The sequence below is a fragment of the Garra rufa genome, chromosome 4 (genome assembly GCF_049309525.1).
Source record: "Garra rufa chromosome 4, GarRuf1.0, whole genome shotgun sequence".
NCBI lineage: Eukaryota > Metazoa > Chordata > Actinopteri > Cypriniformes > Cyprinidae > Garra > Garra rufa.
Genome location: NC_133364.1, coordinates 19,322,366 through 19,338,084, shown reverse-complemented (window position 1 = coordinate 19,338,084; position 15,719 = coordinate 19,322,366). Strand labels below are relative to the sequence as shown.

Here is a 15,719-nt window from a genome sequence, read left to right as displayed (position 1 = left end):
GGGCACGACACTATAGTCAGCAGGAGGGTAAAACTATTTTTATTTTATTTTATAAGCGACCAAAACTGCCTGCCAACTGACAGACAAACTTATTTAGGTTTAAATAAAAACACAGAACGCCTCTTTTAGTTCTAAAAACGCGAGGCGCACAGCACTGCCTTTTTTGGTGACTTTTAATGAAAGAGCAGTGTGCTGCGGTTTTTTTATGTTGCTAAGCAACGACCAAAACAGCTGTCCTGTCAGTCAATTCAAAGGATTATAGCGCGAGCGCTCTAAAATCTTAGTTTTTTGCTGTTAAGTAAACTGTCATATTAGCAGAAACCCTAAATAATACAGCTCCGGGTTACCCACGATAGACACCAAAGGTTTCTCCTCCATTTCTTGGAGTCTCCGGACTTTTTAAGCAACGGTAAACATTCGCCATCACAACAGAAGGCCCGCTTCTCCATTCATTCGATTGGACAATGGAAAAGAACGCGAATGACGTCGGGCGTTTTTCCGCTCAGAGTTGTTTTTTTTTTCAACTCAGAGCGCTCCTGCAAAACGCGAGGCGCAGCAGGCGGCGAAAACGCGAGGCGCCGGGGGCGCATAAACAGCGTGCAGAACGCTCACTGCCAACAGAAAACCATTAAAAAGAGGCGCCTCCATCTGCAAAAACGCGTTCGGTGTGATCGCCGCCATCCCTGCCGTCAAGATGGTCCTCATCTCGTCATGCATCAGGGAAAGTGAAAATTAAATTAGTCACAGGGGTGGTTGGATTTATTCACAAACACGTTAAAAATATTTATTGAACGCTTCTTTCTTTTCACTTTTGTTTTTACTGCATTATCATAATCAAAGGCTGTATATAACTTAATATAACCGTACAAAACCAGTAGTTCTGTGTGCAATTAGACATTGAGCACCCCCGTATTGGCAAAATGGTATGATGCTCGTTTCACCCGCGAAGATTCGACTGTGAGATCGGTGGTCGAATCAGGCTCCGCATATCGATGCATCGAATCTTCGACTATTCGGGGACAGCCCTACTACATTTTAAATAAAAAAATATATATCAACAATATCAAATTAAATGTAACTACATTTTAAATTAAATTAGACTACATTTCAAATAAAAATATATTAGACTATTTTAAAATAAAATAAACATTTAAAATTAAATTTACATTTAAAAATTTAATTAATGAGACAATATTAAAATACTAAAAGGGTGGTGTGTACCTGAAGGCTTAAGGGAAGTTCATGAATACGTGTGGCCAACGTGCGAATCTCACGATCAGACAGCACGCCAGAGTGGTCCGTATCAATTTCGTCAAATACTTCAGATATATTGAGCTGCTGCACCGCACTCATCAAGAAGTAGAAATAAGAAAAGGCAAACTGCATGTCCTCAGAGTGACGCACACGGTGGGACGAGGTCTTATCAAACTCCTGAGGGAAGCTGAAAGAGCAAGATATCAAGAAAAAAAAAAAAAAGATATATTAATTTACTTTTACATTCAAAGAACTTGCAAAGACATCTGAAATGTGACCCTGGACCACAAAACCTGTCATAAGGGTCATTTTTTTATAATTGAGATTTATACATCTTCTGAAAGATGAATCAATGAAGCTTTCATTGATGTATGGTTTGTTAGGATAGGTCAATATTTGGAATTTGGAATAAAAAAAAAAAAATCTAAATATTGAGAAAATCACCTTTAAATTTGTCCAAATGAAGTTCTTAGCAATACATATTACTAATAAAAAATTAAGTTTTGATATATTTATGGTAGGAAATTTACAAAATTTCTTCATGGAACATGATCTCTACTTAATATCCTAATGATTTCTGGCATAAAAGAAAAATCGGTAATTTTGACCCATATAATCTATTTTTGGCTCTTGCTACCAATATATATCCATTACTTATGACTGGTTTTGTGGTCCAGGGTCACAATTTTGGTGGCCAAAATGTATGTTTGTATGTGCTGTGACTCTTACGTGTCCTGTAGTTCCTGCATGATGAGTCTGTCAATCATGTGAGGCATGTGGGCGGGCACTTTGCGGGAAGTGAAGCCAAATTGAGCATTCAAGAGTCTGTTGACATAGCGGAGTGAGTCAGCAAAAGTGTCCCGCAATCTGCGTCCAGTAGCGGTCCTGTCAGCTGCATACTTCAGTTCTCTCTCTAGACGTGCCCCTTCCTGTGATGCACAAAAAAGACACATACGAAGATTAATGAATGGGAGAGATTGCAATACTAAATGTGGCAGCAAGAAGTCCTGCCTTTCAGTTACAAGAAAAAAAAAATTGGCTTTTTGTTTACTCTAGAAGTGGTTCTCAACCAGGAGGCCAGCAACTAGAGGGCCTCAGAAAACTTACAATGGCGCGGCAGGATGACATTAAAATTAGAACTTTTTTCCCTTCAATATCTAGTTTTGAGAACACACACCTTGAGGTCAAAAGTTTACAACCCCCTTTTAGAATCTACCAAAATGTTACCAAAAAATTACCAAAATGAGACTGATCATATAAAATGCATGTTATTATTTAGTAATAACTTAAATAAGATATTTCACATAAAAGATGTTCAAAAGTTTACATTTCCTTGATTCTTAACACTTTTGTTTAGTGATAGTTGTTTATGAGTCCCTTGTTTCTCCTGAACAGTTAAACTGCATGCTGTTCTTCAGAAAATTCATTCAGGTCCCACAAATTCTTTGGTTTTCCAGCATTTTTGTGTATTTGAACCCTTTCCAACAATGACTGCATGACTTTGAGATCAACCTTTTCACACTGAGGTCAACTGAGGGACTCATACGCAATTATTACAGAAGCATCAAATGCTCACTGATGCTTCAGAAGGAAAAACAATGCATTAAGAGCCTTTTTGAATTGGAAAATCAGGGTAAATCTAACTTATTTTGTTTTCTGGGAAACATGTAACTATCTACTGTAGCCTCTGAAGTGCAGTACTAAATGAAAAAAATATGATATTTAGGCAAAATAAGAAAAATGCACACATCTCCAATCGGTTCAAAAGTTTTCACCCCCCACTCTTAATGCACTTTATCTCCTTCTGGAACATCAAAGAGCATTTTAAACTTCTGTAATAGTAGCAGGAGTCCCTCAGTTGTCATGAGCAACTCATGAACAACTACCATTAAACAAAAAATAAATAAAAGCTGTGAATCATTCAGGTAGGAACACAGTATTAAGAATCAAAGGGGTGTAAACTTTTGAACTGGGTCATTTTTTATAAATTCAACTATTATTTTCTCGTGGATTATATGTAAACTTCTTTTATGTGACATATCTTATTCAGGTCAGTACTAAATAAACAACAACATGAATTTTGTATGATCCCTCTTATTTTGGTCAAATAATTAACATTTTCCAAATTCTCAAAGAGGGTGTAAACTTTTGACCTCAACTGCAGAAGAGAAGAAATTGTTGAATAAAAATAATAAAGTCATTATTTCTGAAAAAAAAAAAAAAAAATCGGGAACCACCGTTACAGAACCGTGTCTTACCTCCAGCAGATCCTGAAAGTACTTCCTCTTCTCCCATGGAAGGAAACCTCGGTCCAAGCTGGAGGTATAATACTGGAGTTTACGACCCACTGGTCGGCCACGGAGATGGGCTTCATTTTCTGAATCTCTCTCCTTAGACATGTTTCCCATCAGGGTGCCGAGAAGCTTAGATGCGTGGGGTTTCTCAATGCTGAACGATCTTGACTGACCCTTCGGTGTAACACCATCATCGATCTGGACTGGGACAAGAGTTGGACCTGGTTCCAATTTAGAGTGGTTTCTTTCCTCATCTTCATTTGCTCTTTTCACCCTTCCTGCTCTTTCAGCCTGATGCTGGCTGATTAAAGAAGGCTTCTGGTCTTCAATCAAGTTTTTATCATTTAGTGAAAACTCAGCTTTGTCTTTGTATGGCCCCAAAAGCACTGCTTTGGTCAAATTAAAACCTTTAATAGTGATGTCACCTAATAGTAGCTTCTCGTTCAACTTTTGTAACTCAAGCCTTACTTCCTCGGGCAAAAGAGATTCATTTAAAGCAGGCACCTGCACAATCTCCAAACCGCCATGGGCTTCTTTAACTATTGGGCCTTGTTTTTCATTGGGAACATTTTCAAACACAAGCACTGGTTCTGGAGTCACTACGGTCGGTTTGGGCTCCTCGTCTTTCTCGCGCACCAGATCAGACACGTTTGATTTGGGGAGCTCTCGGGTATCCGCAGATACAGAGAAAGTCATGATAAAGTAGTGGTTGTCAGCACCCTGAAAAGTGATGTTGTAGTTGATCTGGGTGGCATTGTGTCCAGGCAAGAGCAGCAGGTGGATGGTCTTCCATTTGTTGGCGACGGAAGTGTGACGAAGCGCTGGGCTATCAGCAACCTGTGCCTCGGATACACGGTTAGCCAGGCCTGAGAAGCTAAAATACGGTCGAAGCTCTCCCTGAGGCAGGGTGTAAAGCGTCTGGTTCCTCCGGAGGACGACACAGTGCAGTTGGTTGAAATTATCTTAGAAATACATAAACAAAGAGAAAATTAATTCAGTCAATTAATGTTTTGTGAGTTTGTTGTGATCAGGAGTGTCGCTTTGATTTTGAGCTTGGAGGGAACATAAATTGCCTATAAAACAACCACAATTTCTTGTCATCTAATGACATTGTACATCACGATTTTTAATATTAAAAAAAGAATTGGACCAATGATGATTCTCTAAGTCCCTATTAAATTCTACATCTTCGATAGCGCTGTTAATATGATACAGTTGAGATCAAAAGTTTACACCCCCCTTTCAGAATCTGCAAAATGTTAACTATTTTACCAAAATAAGAGGGATCATACAAAATGCATGTTATTGTTTATTTAGTAATGAGGGGTGAAAACTTTTGGAATTTGAAAATCAGGGCAAATTTAACTTATTTTGTCTTCTGTAACTTCTGGGCAGTACTAAATTAAAAAATATGATAAAATACTCTGAAAAGGGGGGTGTAAAATTTTGACCTCAACTGTATATATATATATATATATATAAATTTAGATTGAGAACAACTGGTCAAGACTCACCTTGCCCGCAGTCACCCACATCAAACCCACATGCAAGAACGTTGCACGCCTGGTCACAGAATTTATCTGCCAACCAAGAGTTAGCACAGCCCTGGTTACAGAAGGACACGCCGCCCAGTCCTCCGAGACCACCTCCGAACTGCCAAGGCTGCCCGCCTCCGATCACAGCACCGCCCGCTCCTCCGAAACGACTGTTGCCTGCAGTGCCTGCCAGGAAAAATCAAGAAATTATGAAACCGACATAAGGATGAAATTGGTACATGAAATTAAACATAAGGGTGATTGAATAGTGACTGAATTTTAGTTTTGAGGTGAAATGATGGCATCAAAGTACCTTGACAGTCTCCTCCATCCCAATCACATGCAGAGTTGTTGCAGGCCTTGTCGCAGTAGCCGTCTTTGATCCAGGAGCCTGGGCAGCCCTCAGCACAGTTTGGTACAGGCCAGGTGAGATACACCTTTGAAAAGAAAACATCTGAGGTGATTGTGGAAAGATAATTTATTTTTATTTATTATGTTAGAATTATTAAAATGTCATTTAATTAATTCCCATTAAAAAGTTAGATTTTTGAAAGTCTATTTTGGTCACCAATGCTGCATTTATTAATTAAAAAATACAATAAAAACAGTAATATTGTGAAATATTACTACAAATCTAAAACAACTGTTGCCTACTTTAATAATATTTTAAATTTAATTTATTCCTGTAAAACAAAGCTGAATTTTCAGCATCATTACTCCAGTCTTCAGTGCCACATACACTTAACATAACGTAAATCATAAGTAATAGAAAACACATGAAAGACTTAGGTTATTTAAAAAAAATCCACATTGGTTAACACATATTTTGGACTATGGAGGGCGCCATTATTTCGATGATGTAAAATGGTTGCACTTGGTGAGCTACTGGAGCTACCTGTTGCTATTTTCACCAAAATTCGGAATAAGCAACTCGGAAAATAAAATACCAAAATGATGCCACATTGTGAGCCAATAGACAACAAGAGAAGCGATGTAAGTCTTCAATGCTTTCCTAGCGATAAGAACAGGAAAAAAGATTGGGAAAATGCCTGTGGATGAATAAAACTTCCTAAAGACATGCGTTTTTGTTCTCTCCACTTTAGCCCTGATACCTTTGAGGCTTTTAGTAGACCACAGCTACTAAAAGAGCTTACAAACGGACACAAGAAATGCTAGAAAACATCCTTGCAGGATGTAAACATGCCGAAGCTTGTCATGACGCCGCAGCCACTGAAGGAGTTTCTCTGTGTGAATTTCACTAAATATATGGGGAGCGTTTAGATTCTTTGTGGGAAAAAATCGATGGTAATGCATTTGGTTTAACACTACGCTCATATCCATCCCCACCTGTAAGCTATTTCAGTAGCTCTGTGGTCATCATATCAGTATTTTTTTTTTAGAGTTGTGTTGTGGTAAAAAAATAGCAACAGATTTCGCTACTATTTTAAAGTGCCCCTATTATGCCTTTTCAAATATGATATTTCATGTAGTGTGTCATGTAGCTGTATGTGAACATAAACTATCTGCAAAGTTGTGACGCCGACAGTGCACTATAAATGAAGTTTTTGTCTAACAAAAAAAAGAGTCGGCTCACATTCGCCTAAACGAGTCGTCAGCAATTCGAATCTTTTTTCTGTAACGGCCACACGTCACGAGCTACACATTTGCGTAATGTCCACCCACGTTCAATTTCGCGAACAACTTGCCCGCCCACAAACAGTAGGCCTACCATTTTCACGTGGATTAACGTTACATCATGTCAAGAAGACGCCCTGCGCTGTGAGAGTGAATTTGTTTTATATGCCCTTCCGAAAGATGAAACTACCAAGAATGAGTGGTTAACATTAATTTTTTCAACACCTCAGCAGTCCAATGCCAATCTTGTGTTGTGTTCGCATCATTTTACTGATGACTGTTTTTCCAATCTTGGGGAGTAACGTTACAACGCGAGATTCACCAAATGCTTGGTTTTAAAAAATGGATCAGTGCCCAGTTTATTTGGACCGGCTTGCTCCTCTGAACTTCTACCTGTAAGTATGATTAATAATTGATGATTGTATTTTCTAGCGATCGTTCAAAATACGTCTTTGTGTATGTTATGGTGTGTAACAACCCCGCACATGTCTTGGTAAGCGGCTAACTTGCGTTTCTGTAGTTCTGTTGTTCAGCTGTGAGTGCAATGTAGTCTAAAAATTGTGATTGATGCAGCTTGACTGTCTGTCTGCCTTATTAGTTTAAGTAATGATAATGATAAACGATGACTTAACGCAGTGTTATGGGTTGTACGTTACAGTGTTGAAGTTCACAACGTAGAGGTGTGCCCGGTTCGCTTACAAAATTATAATATGACACCCACTGAGAAACGTCCTGCTCCGGTCGTGCTTGCAAAACAGTTTCTTGTCGATGTGCCACTTCAACCGTTTCATCGTCAGACTCCGGCTCGAATTGATAGGGTAAAATCGAGGCTATCTTTTCTATGCATTAACAGGTCTCCGCAGCTGTCATTCAGTTATGCCAATGGGCGTTTCGTTTTGCGCTGAAGCGGTAGACCAATCCAAAAGGACTGCACCATCTGACCAATCACAGCAGTGAGGGCTCACTGAAAGGAGGGGTTTAGAGAGACTGATTCTTCGAACTGCTTCACACGAGTCGTTTACGAATCATTTAGAAACGGGGTCAAATTAAATCTAATTTTTGAGAAAACTAAAGTGTTTTTTGAACTTGCATACATGTAAACCTGTTTTAAGAGACTATTACAACAATATTAACTACCTTTAACATGGCATAATAGGGGCACTTTAAAGGTGCCCTATATTTAAATAATGGTGCCCCCCCATAGTCCTAAATAGGTGTAAAATGTGTGGATTTTTTTAGATAATGTAAATCTTTCAAGGCTTTCTACTTTCAGCAAGACCAATCATTTAAGCTATATTAGGCGATACAAGTCACTTCTAAAAGAACCCCAATGTTTTGAACAGTAGTGCATGCATTCATAGATATTTCATATGTATGCCGAATTTGCCTATTAAATGTACATTTTACTTCAAATCTGCATAAACTGTTAGACATGGTTCAAATAAACAGTCTTTCTGACCTTTTGACCTTTAGAGTGGCTGTAGAAGTCATCAGGCCACACATCCTTGCCGAACATGACATCATCATTGAGGTAGATGAACTTTTGAGAAAGTCCTGGGATTCGGTGAATGTGTGTCTCTATAGCAGGAGAACTGAATGTAGGGAGATGGGACTGGTTCTGAAAAATGTCCTGAGAGACAAACACCAACGACAACAACATACAAGACAACATCCGTCAATTACTGAAGGTTTTACATAAATTCACCCAATATTAGTATTAGAATGCATTACAGCACATGCAAAGAAACAATGATGGAGATCTTTTAGAAAAGCAAGCTGTCTTCACTAAACATCCAACGGTTTGCAGAACTCACCTGGTGAGCGATCACTGAAACACGTGGGTTATCCAGGTTAAGCCAAGACGGTATCTGTCCGTTGGTTACGATGAAGACATGCCGCACCCATGGTGCGTGTTTTTCGATGGAGCGCAGTGAATAACGCAGCTCCTCATTGTCCTCAAAGCGACTGGCGGAAACATCCTCGTCCTGTTTAGACTGAAAAAGAGGAAGACTGTTTATGGCGTAGTTATTTATTCATTTTTTTAGGTTATCACTTATCAAGCACATATCAGCTTAGTTTTTACCCATGTGTGAAACTGCAGTGACATGTGTACCTGTGAGATAGCACTAAGGTCCCAGAACAGATAGGCTGGACTGACTGTGAGCTCTTTTCCTTCCAACGTCAGGTTCTTTTTGGCCTGCTGGGTGAGGTCAGTAAAATCCTGCGCTGTGTTTAGGTGGAGAAGAGCAATACTGGCCTCTGAGTACAGCTGCAACTGAAATATGCACATACAGATACAAACGGTCACTCAGCAGCTACTTTCTATGATATCACAATATTTAATATACGTTAAGATTATTATGCAAATCAGCATATTATAATGATTTCTGAAGGATAATGTGACACTAAAGGCTGAAATTACAAGCCTTGTCATCACAGGGGAAAAATTAATCTAATAAAATAGAAAACAGTTATTTAAAAAAAGTAGTAAGTTTTCACAATATTGCTGTTTTTACATCTTATCAACCCTAAAATTAGAAGCAGAAGCAAATAAAAATGTTGGGACTCCACCAGGGCTTCCTCGAAGGCCTTATGACTCAGGGGAAAAACTTTTTACACCCAGCACTGTGCCCAGACTTTTCAAATCATTCCCATGACACTGCTAAACCTATGGCAATAACACACAGTAAATTTCACAGAACTAGCTTTAATCTGTTTGGGTGATGTTAATTTCCCCATCATTTCTAACTTCCTCTATCACAAGATTCTATAGACACACCACAGCCATGTGACTTCCAGCATGAAGACAAACTCCTGTGATGGTCAGTTTGTTTGTACGATCAGGTTTCCCTCAAAACAAGTTTTATCACTTGTCACGATGCTGTTTACAAGCACAGGGTCCTCATTGTTACCGTGCCCCATTTAATGCCAAATAGAGACTGCAGAGAGTCAAAATAGTTCGTCTATCAATAGCATTTACACAGAAAATGTGTTTCCAGGAAAACCATCACATGCACTATTGAAGAAGGCCTCTTCATTTAGGCAGTGACAATGTTGTCATCACATTAAGAAAAAACAACCTGCACGACATAAATAACTAATGGGAAAACTGGAGAAATTTTGTGTTTATAGGTGCACATTTTATGTACACACTAAATGTTTATTGCTACAATCTATTCTGAACCCTAAAACAAAAATCTGTGTATTTATAACTGAGAGATTATTTATGAATTCATTTTCCAATTAAGGATATTCCCAAAGGGACAATTTGCTAGATTTAGCTGACTTCTGGTAACAAATTTGTCCTCAACCGATAACTAAGTAGATTCCCCACACACACTTCACTGACAGTATTTCTTGTATAACAGTGTGTGCATTGGACGGAGGTCAAGGGAGAGCTTTCATCAGCATTGCAAACAGGCTAACACGCACTATAAATACTAGCCATCCCTCAACACTCTACTTCTCTCTCTCTCTCTTACTCTTTATCTGTTTCTCAGCTTCATCCTTTGCTATATTACCTTACATCACCCACATTTGGATTGTAGACACATACAATACTAAAAGGAATCTCCTTATCCGTCCTTTTGGAATGCAATAATGAGCTGAACAAGAGATTGAAGGAAAGTTGTGGAGCTGAGGAGATTTTTGTTAGTTGGAAGGAATAACATTTTTAAGGTAAGAGTTAAAAAAAGCATACAAAGGCAAGAACAAAAAGCAAACAGAAATGAAAGCAAAAACACACACGCACACAAAATCAAGAAACCAACAAAAGCAAGAAAAATCTGAGAAGAACAAATGCATTCATTCATTCATTCATTCAAGAAACTAAAGTAAGAATGAACAAAAGCAAACAAAAGTGAATGAAAACAAGTAAATTAAAAACAAAAAAAGCAAGAAAAACTTTTTGGAAGCAAAAAAAAAAATTCAAGAAAGCAAGGATGAACTCAAGATCGAACTAAATCAGAGAAGAACATACTAAAACAAAAGCAATAATGAATGAAAGCAAACAAAAGTGATTGAAATCATGCAAAATCAAAAGAAATAAAAGCAATATCAACCCTTTGCAAACAAGACTAAATTAAATTAAGCATAGATGAACTCAGGAATAAACATAATCAGACAGGAACAAATGAAAAAAGGCAAAGTTGAACAAAAGCAAGAAAGGATGAATGCAAACAAAAGTGTTTGTAATCAAGCAAAATCAAAAGTCAGGTAAGAAACAACAAACAAAAGTCACAAACAAAAGCAAGAACAACCATTTGGAAGCTAGAATAAATTAAAATTAAGAATAGATGAACTCAAGAAAAAATAAAATCAGAGATGAACAAACTAAAACAGGCAGAATTGAAGAAAAGCAAAATTGAATGAAAGCAAACAAAAGCGACTGAAATCAAGTGATGAACAAAACAATGAATGAAAGCAAACAAAAGTGACTGAAAACAAACAAAGTTGAAAAAACTATGAAAACAAACAAAAATGACTAAAAGTAAGCAAAATCAAACAAAAGAAATAAAAGCAAGATCATAAAAAGCAAACTAAAACAGGCAAAGTTGAACAAAAGCAACAATAAACGAACGCAAACAAAAGTGACTGAAATCAAGCAAAATCAGGCAAGAAACAACAAAATCAAGCAAAACAAGCAAAAGAAACAAATGAAACAACAATTTTTGAATAAAGAAAACATGATGAACTCAAGAACAAACAAAATCAGAGATGAACAAATTAAAACAGGCAAAACTGAACAAAAGCGAAAATGATTGAAAGCTAACAAAAGCGACTGCAATCAAGAATTAATGAAAGCAAACAAAAGTGACTGAAAACAAGCAAAGTTGACAAAATAAATGAATGAAAAACAAAAGTGACTGAAATCAAGACAAATTAAAAGTTGCACAAGAAACAACTAAATCAAGCAAAAACTAAATAAAAAGCAAACTAAAATAGGCAAAATTGAACAAAAGCAACAATGAATGAAAGCAAACAAAAGTGACTGAAAACAAGCAAAGTTGACAAAAAGAATGAATGAAAGAAAAACAAAAGTGACTGAAATCAAGACAAATTAAAAGTTACACAAGAAACAACTAAATCAAGCAAAAACAAAATAAAAAGCAAACTAAAACAGGCAAAATTGAACAAAAGCAACAATGAATGAAAGCAAACAAAAGTGACTGAAAACAAGCAAAGTTGACAAAAAGAATGAATGAAAGAAAAACAAGTGACTGAAATCAAGACAAATTAAAAGTTACACAAGAAACAACTAGATCAAGCAAAAACAAAATAAAAAGCAAACTAAAACAGGCAAAATTGAACAAAAGCAACAATGAATGAAAGCAAACAAAAGTGACTGAAAACAAGCAAAGTTGACAAAAAGAATGAATGAAAGAAAAACAAAAGTGACTGAAATCAAGACAAATTAAAAGTTACACAAGAAACAACTAAATCAAGCAAAAACAAAATAAAAAGCAAACTAAAACAGGCAAAATTGAACAAAAGCAACAATGAATGAAAGCAAACAAAAGTGACTGAAAACAAGCAAAGTTGAAGAAAAGCAACAATGAATGAAAGCAAACAAAAGTGACAAATCAAGCATGTTACAAGTCAGGCAAGAAACAACAATCAAGCAAACACAAAAAAGAAACAAACTTAAAGATCAAAGTCGAACTAAAGCAAACAAAAGTGATTGAAATCAAGCATTAACAACAACAACAAAAAAGAAAAAAAAGAAACAAAAGCAAGAACAACCATACACAATCAAAAATATATGAAAGTGGCCAAAAATAAACACAAGAACAAACAATAGCACAAACAAACTCAAGGAAGAACGAAAAAGAGCTAAGATAAACGCAATCAAGAGTCAAAGAAAACAAAAGCAAAAAAAAAGAGAAGGAACAAACAAAAGCAAGCAAGTACAAAGCAAAGAAATGACACAAGCAAACAAAGTTGTGTGAGATATACAGAGCTCTGTGGGGAAATAGAGAAGAGGTAGAGATAGAAGGTCATCTAAAACCCTGATGCCTTTTACATGCGCAGGCTGGCGCCAGGCCATTTCAAACAGTTGTTGTACTGTTAACCCCCCCGTCAGTCCACTCAAGTGTCAATGTAATACCCCGAGCTCTTATCACATGACCGCAGACAGCAGGACGGGGCCCACACTTTGCCCTAACAAATAAGATAAACACTGAGATCCACAACACACAAAACACTGATTATTATTTCATAGATCAATGGATGCAAAACAGTTGTGCAGCTCGACAGCTAGTAATAGTTCAATAAGACAAAAGTAGCAAATTCATTGGGATTGCTGATGAATAAACATTGTCTGCAAGACTCAAACTTTCTAATGGATTTTACAATCTTGAGTGCCACCTTGTGGTCATTTCGAGCACTGGCTGTCTCTTTGAGAGGTTTTACCTGTTTGATTTTACTGGTCACCACAGCTGGTAGTTTGACCTTGAGCTGCAGAGTTTCCTTCAGTGACGCCGGGAACCCGCTCAAGTAGGCCAGAGTTTGCATACGGACCAGCCCCGGAGCCTCTTTATCAGTCGTCTGTCACAAAAACACACACGCTTAGACTACATGAGTTTAAAACAAAACCTGTGTTTCACACAGAGATGATGTAATGTATAACGAAACCGAGTTTCAGATAAAGGACACCTATAAAATTTACAGTAATGTGGGTTGCCAGGAACAGGCTCAGGAATGCTAATAAAACATTTATCAAAAGACACTGTAAAAAAAAAAAAAAAAAAAAGTTCCTCTTTTTGGTTAAAGCATTACAACAAAAGACAATCACAACAAAAGACGCAGTTCCCTTTTCTGCATATGACTTTGACTAGCAAAGCAGCATGAGATTTTGGTTTTGTTACTTACATTACTTAAAATTGGTTGTGGGATATTCCTGGGATGTTCCACTTTTTAGAAGGTGACATACAAGGAACAAAATGGCAGTCCATTGTTTTCACCTTTGTTTTGCAAGTACTTGATTATTAAACTCAGTGTAATTTTAGTATTATTTATATACTATTACAGTATTTATTAATATTTTGAAATTAGATTTTCGGTCTTAATTTTAATAGTTTTAGTCATTTCGTTAAATTAAATTACAATTTTTAGTTTTAGTCTTTGATCCTTATTCAAAATTCAATATTTACAATTACAATAAAAAAAATTAACAGGCTTGGAATTGAAAATATATTATTTAGAATAAAGTAACAAAATATTAAATAAAAAAATTAATAGTAGAAGTAATAATACTGTTCAATAAGTAAAAAGATAATTCAAAATTATATATTTTTTCCCTTTATGAATTAATAATTAATTTATCAAATGTTTACATAAATACTACCAAATTAACAGTCTGCAAACTACATCATTAATAAAATAAAATAAATGAATAGTATCATGATTAGTAGTAGGGGTGGTAATAACAACAATAGCTTTATGAATTTTTTTCTAAGTTTAAGTTTTCATCTAATATTACAGTAACCATGTACTGTACATTTCCCTTAGTGCCCCATATCATTGACATCATATAGCCACATCTCGGTGAAGCTGGAATTGAAAATGTGCAATTCCAGGTGTCATTTTGTTAAAAAATGCAAGTTGGAAATTCCAATGCTCAGAGTTACATGGAAAGCAGAATTAGTCAATAAGAATTGTTAGTACAGCAGTTATTTTTCTCACCAGATAACCTCTGCTGATGGAGTGTGTCAATGTGTCCTTCAAAGCATCCGTATGGGCTTTTTCAGCTGCAACAGTACATAAGACTAATGTTAGACTAACAATAAATCAGTTTTTTTTTATATTTATGTGACCTTGAACCACAAAACCAATCACAAGTCACAAAAAAAAAAGTAAAATAAAAAATCTAAATATTGAGAAAATCACCTTTAAGTTCTTAGTAATGCATATTACTAATCAAAAATTACATTTTGATACAGTCAAGCCCGAAATTATTCAAACCCCTGGCAAATTCTGACTTAAAGTTGTTCTAAAGCATCCTAATTACCCTGATTCATTGGGAACAGCTGTTTTAATCAACTCAACAGGTGAAAAACAGAATCTTTCTGCTGTTGGTTTGTGGACAGTCATGACTAAGTCAAAGGAGCTCACTGAGGACCTGCGGCTGCGCATTGTGGCTGCTCACAAGTCAGAAAAGGGCTATAAGACCAGGGCCCGTATTCATAAAGAATCTTAGTGCAAAGAGTTGCTCCTAGTGACAAAATTCTAAGAGAATTCTTAGAAAGTGGGCGTTTTCCCTTAAAATTAAAGAAAAGATCCTAGTAAAGAAAAAAGTAATTCAGAAAGAATCTCAACCCTTAAAAGAGGTCTTAAGGTCCAAATTGTTAGGAGTATGGAAGAGGACTTTTAAGAGGCTTAAGAGTTTCTTTAGCAGTGGATAACACTGACAAAACATGAGGAGGGCAATGCAATATTTGCACACAATGCATGACAGTGATTTCACTGATGCTACACATGAGATTGTGCAGAGATAATGTTTGTGACTTATTTTATTAGAGACATGCTAACATCTCTGACATAGTGCAGAAATGCCATAGTGCAGAAATGGAAGAAATCACTACATTTATTACATGAACTTATTTGGCAACTGGAAACAATGCAACTATGCAGCAGTAATAATTTGGGTATGTTCACAACCTTCTATAAGCAAAGAGATCACACAAACAATTACAGCACTTTCACCTTAATGTGCTGCTGTTCATTACCTATCAAATACTTTAAATACAACATTAACGGCGTGGTAAACAAAAAAATATATAAACATATAAAATATATAAACTTATATAATATGTGTGTTGCGGTAAAACAGGAAAAATGATGCCTATAATTTCAAAGTGAAGGCTTAAACTAGACCCTACACTTAAAAGTACTCTTTTATTTCCTTCTTGGACAACCAACCAATCACAGTCTTTAAAATGCTGTGTCATCGCTAGCAACGGGGTCAACCCTGCCTCCACACTAAGATAAAAGTTTTTGTCTT

General features: G+C 36.5%; 1 protein-coding gene across 1 annotated transcript in view; it reads right to left on the bottom strand.

Moving 5' to 3' along the window:
- Positions 1-15,719, bottom strand: part of gnptab (N-acetylglucosamine-1-phosphate transferase subunits alpha and beta) — a 33,194-nt gene that overhangs the window by 12,679 nt on the left and 4,796 nt on the right. The window contains exons 6-15 of the mRNA XM_073838062.1: positions 14,402-14,466; positions 13,130-13,264; positions 8,832-8,993; positions 8,533-8,712; positions 8,178-8,348; positions 5,397-5,520; positions 5,063-5,269; positions 3,513-4,510; positions 1,984-2,183; positions 1,222-1,441 (exon numbers count right to left, since the gene is read on the bottom strand). Of these exons, the coding sequence (XP_073694163.1) occupies positions 1,222-1,441; positions 1,984-2,183; positions 3,513-4,510; positions 5,063-5,269; positions 5,397-5,520; positions 8,178-8,348; positions 8,533-8,712; positions 8,832-8,993; positions 13,130-13,264; positions 14,402-14,466 (2,462 nt within the window). The remainder of the gene's footprint in view (positions 1-1,221; positions 1,442-1,983; positions 2,184-3,512; positions 4,511-5,062; positions 5,270-5,396; positions 5,521-8,177; positions 8,349-8,532; positions 8,713-8,831; positions 8,994-13,129; positions 13,265-14,401; positions 14,467-15,719) is intronic.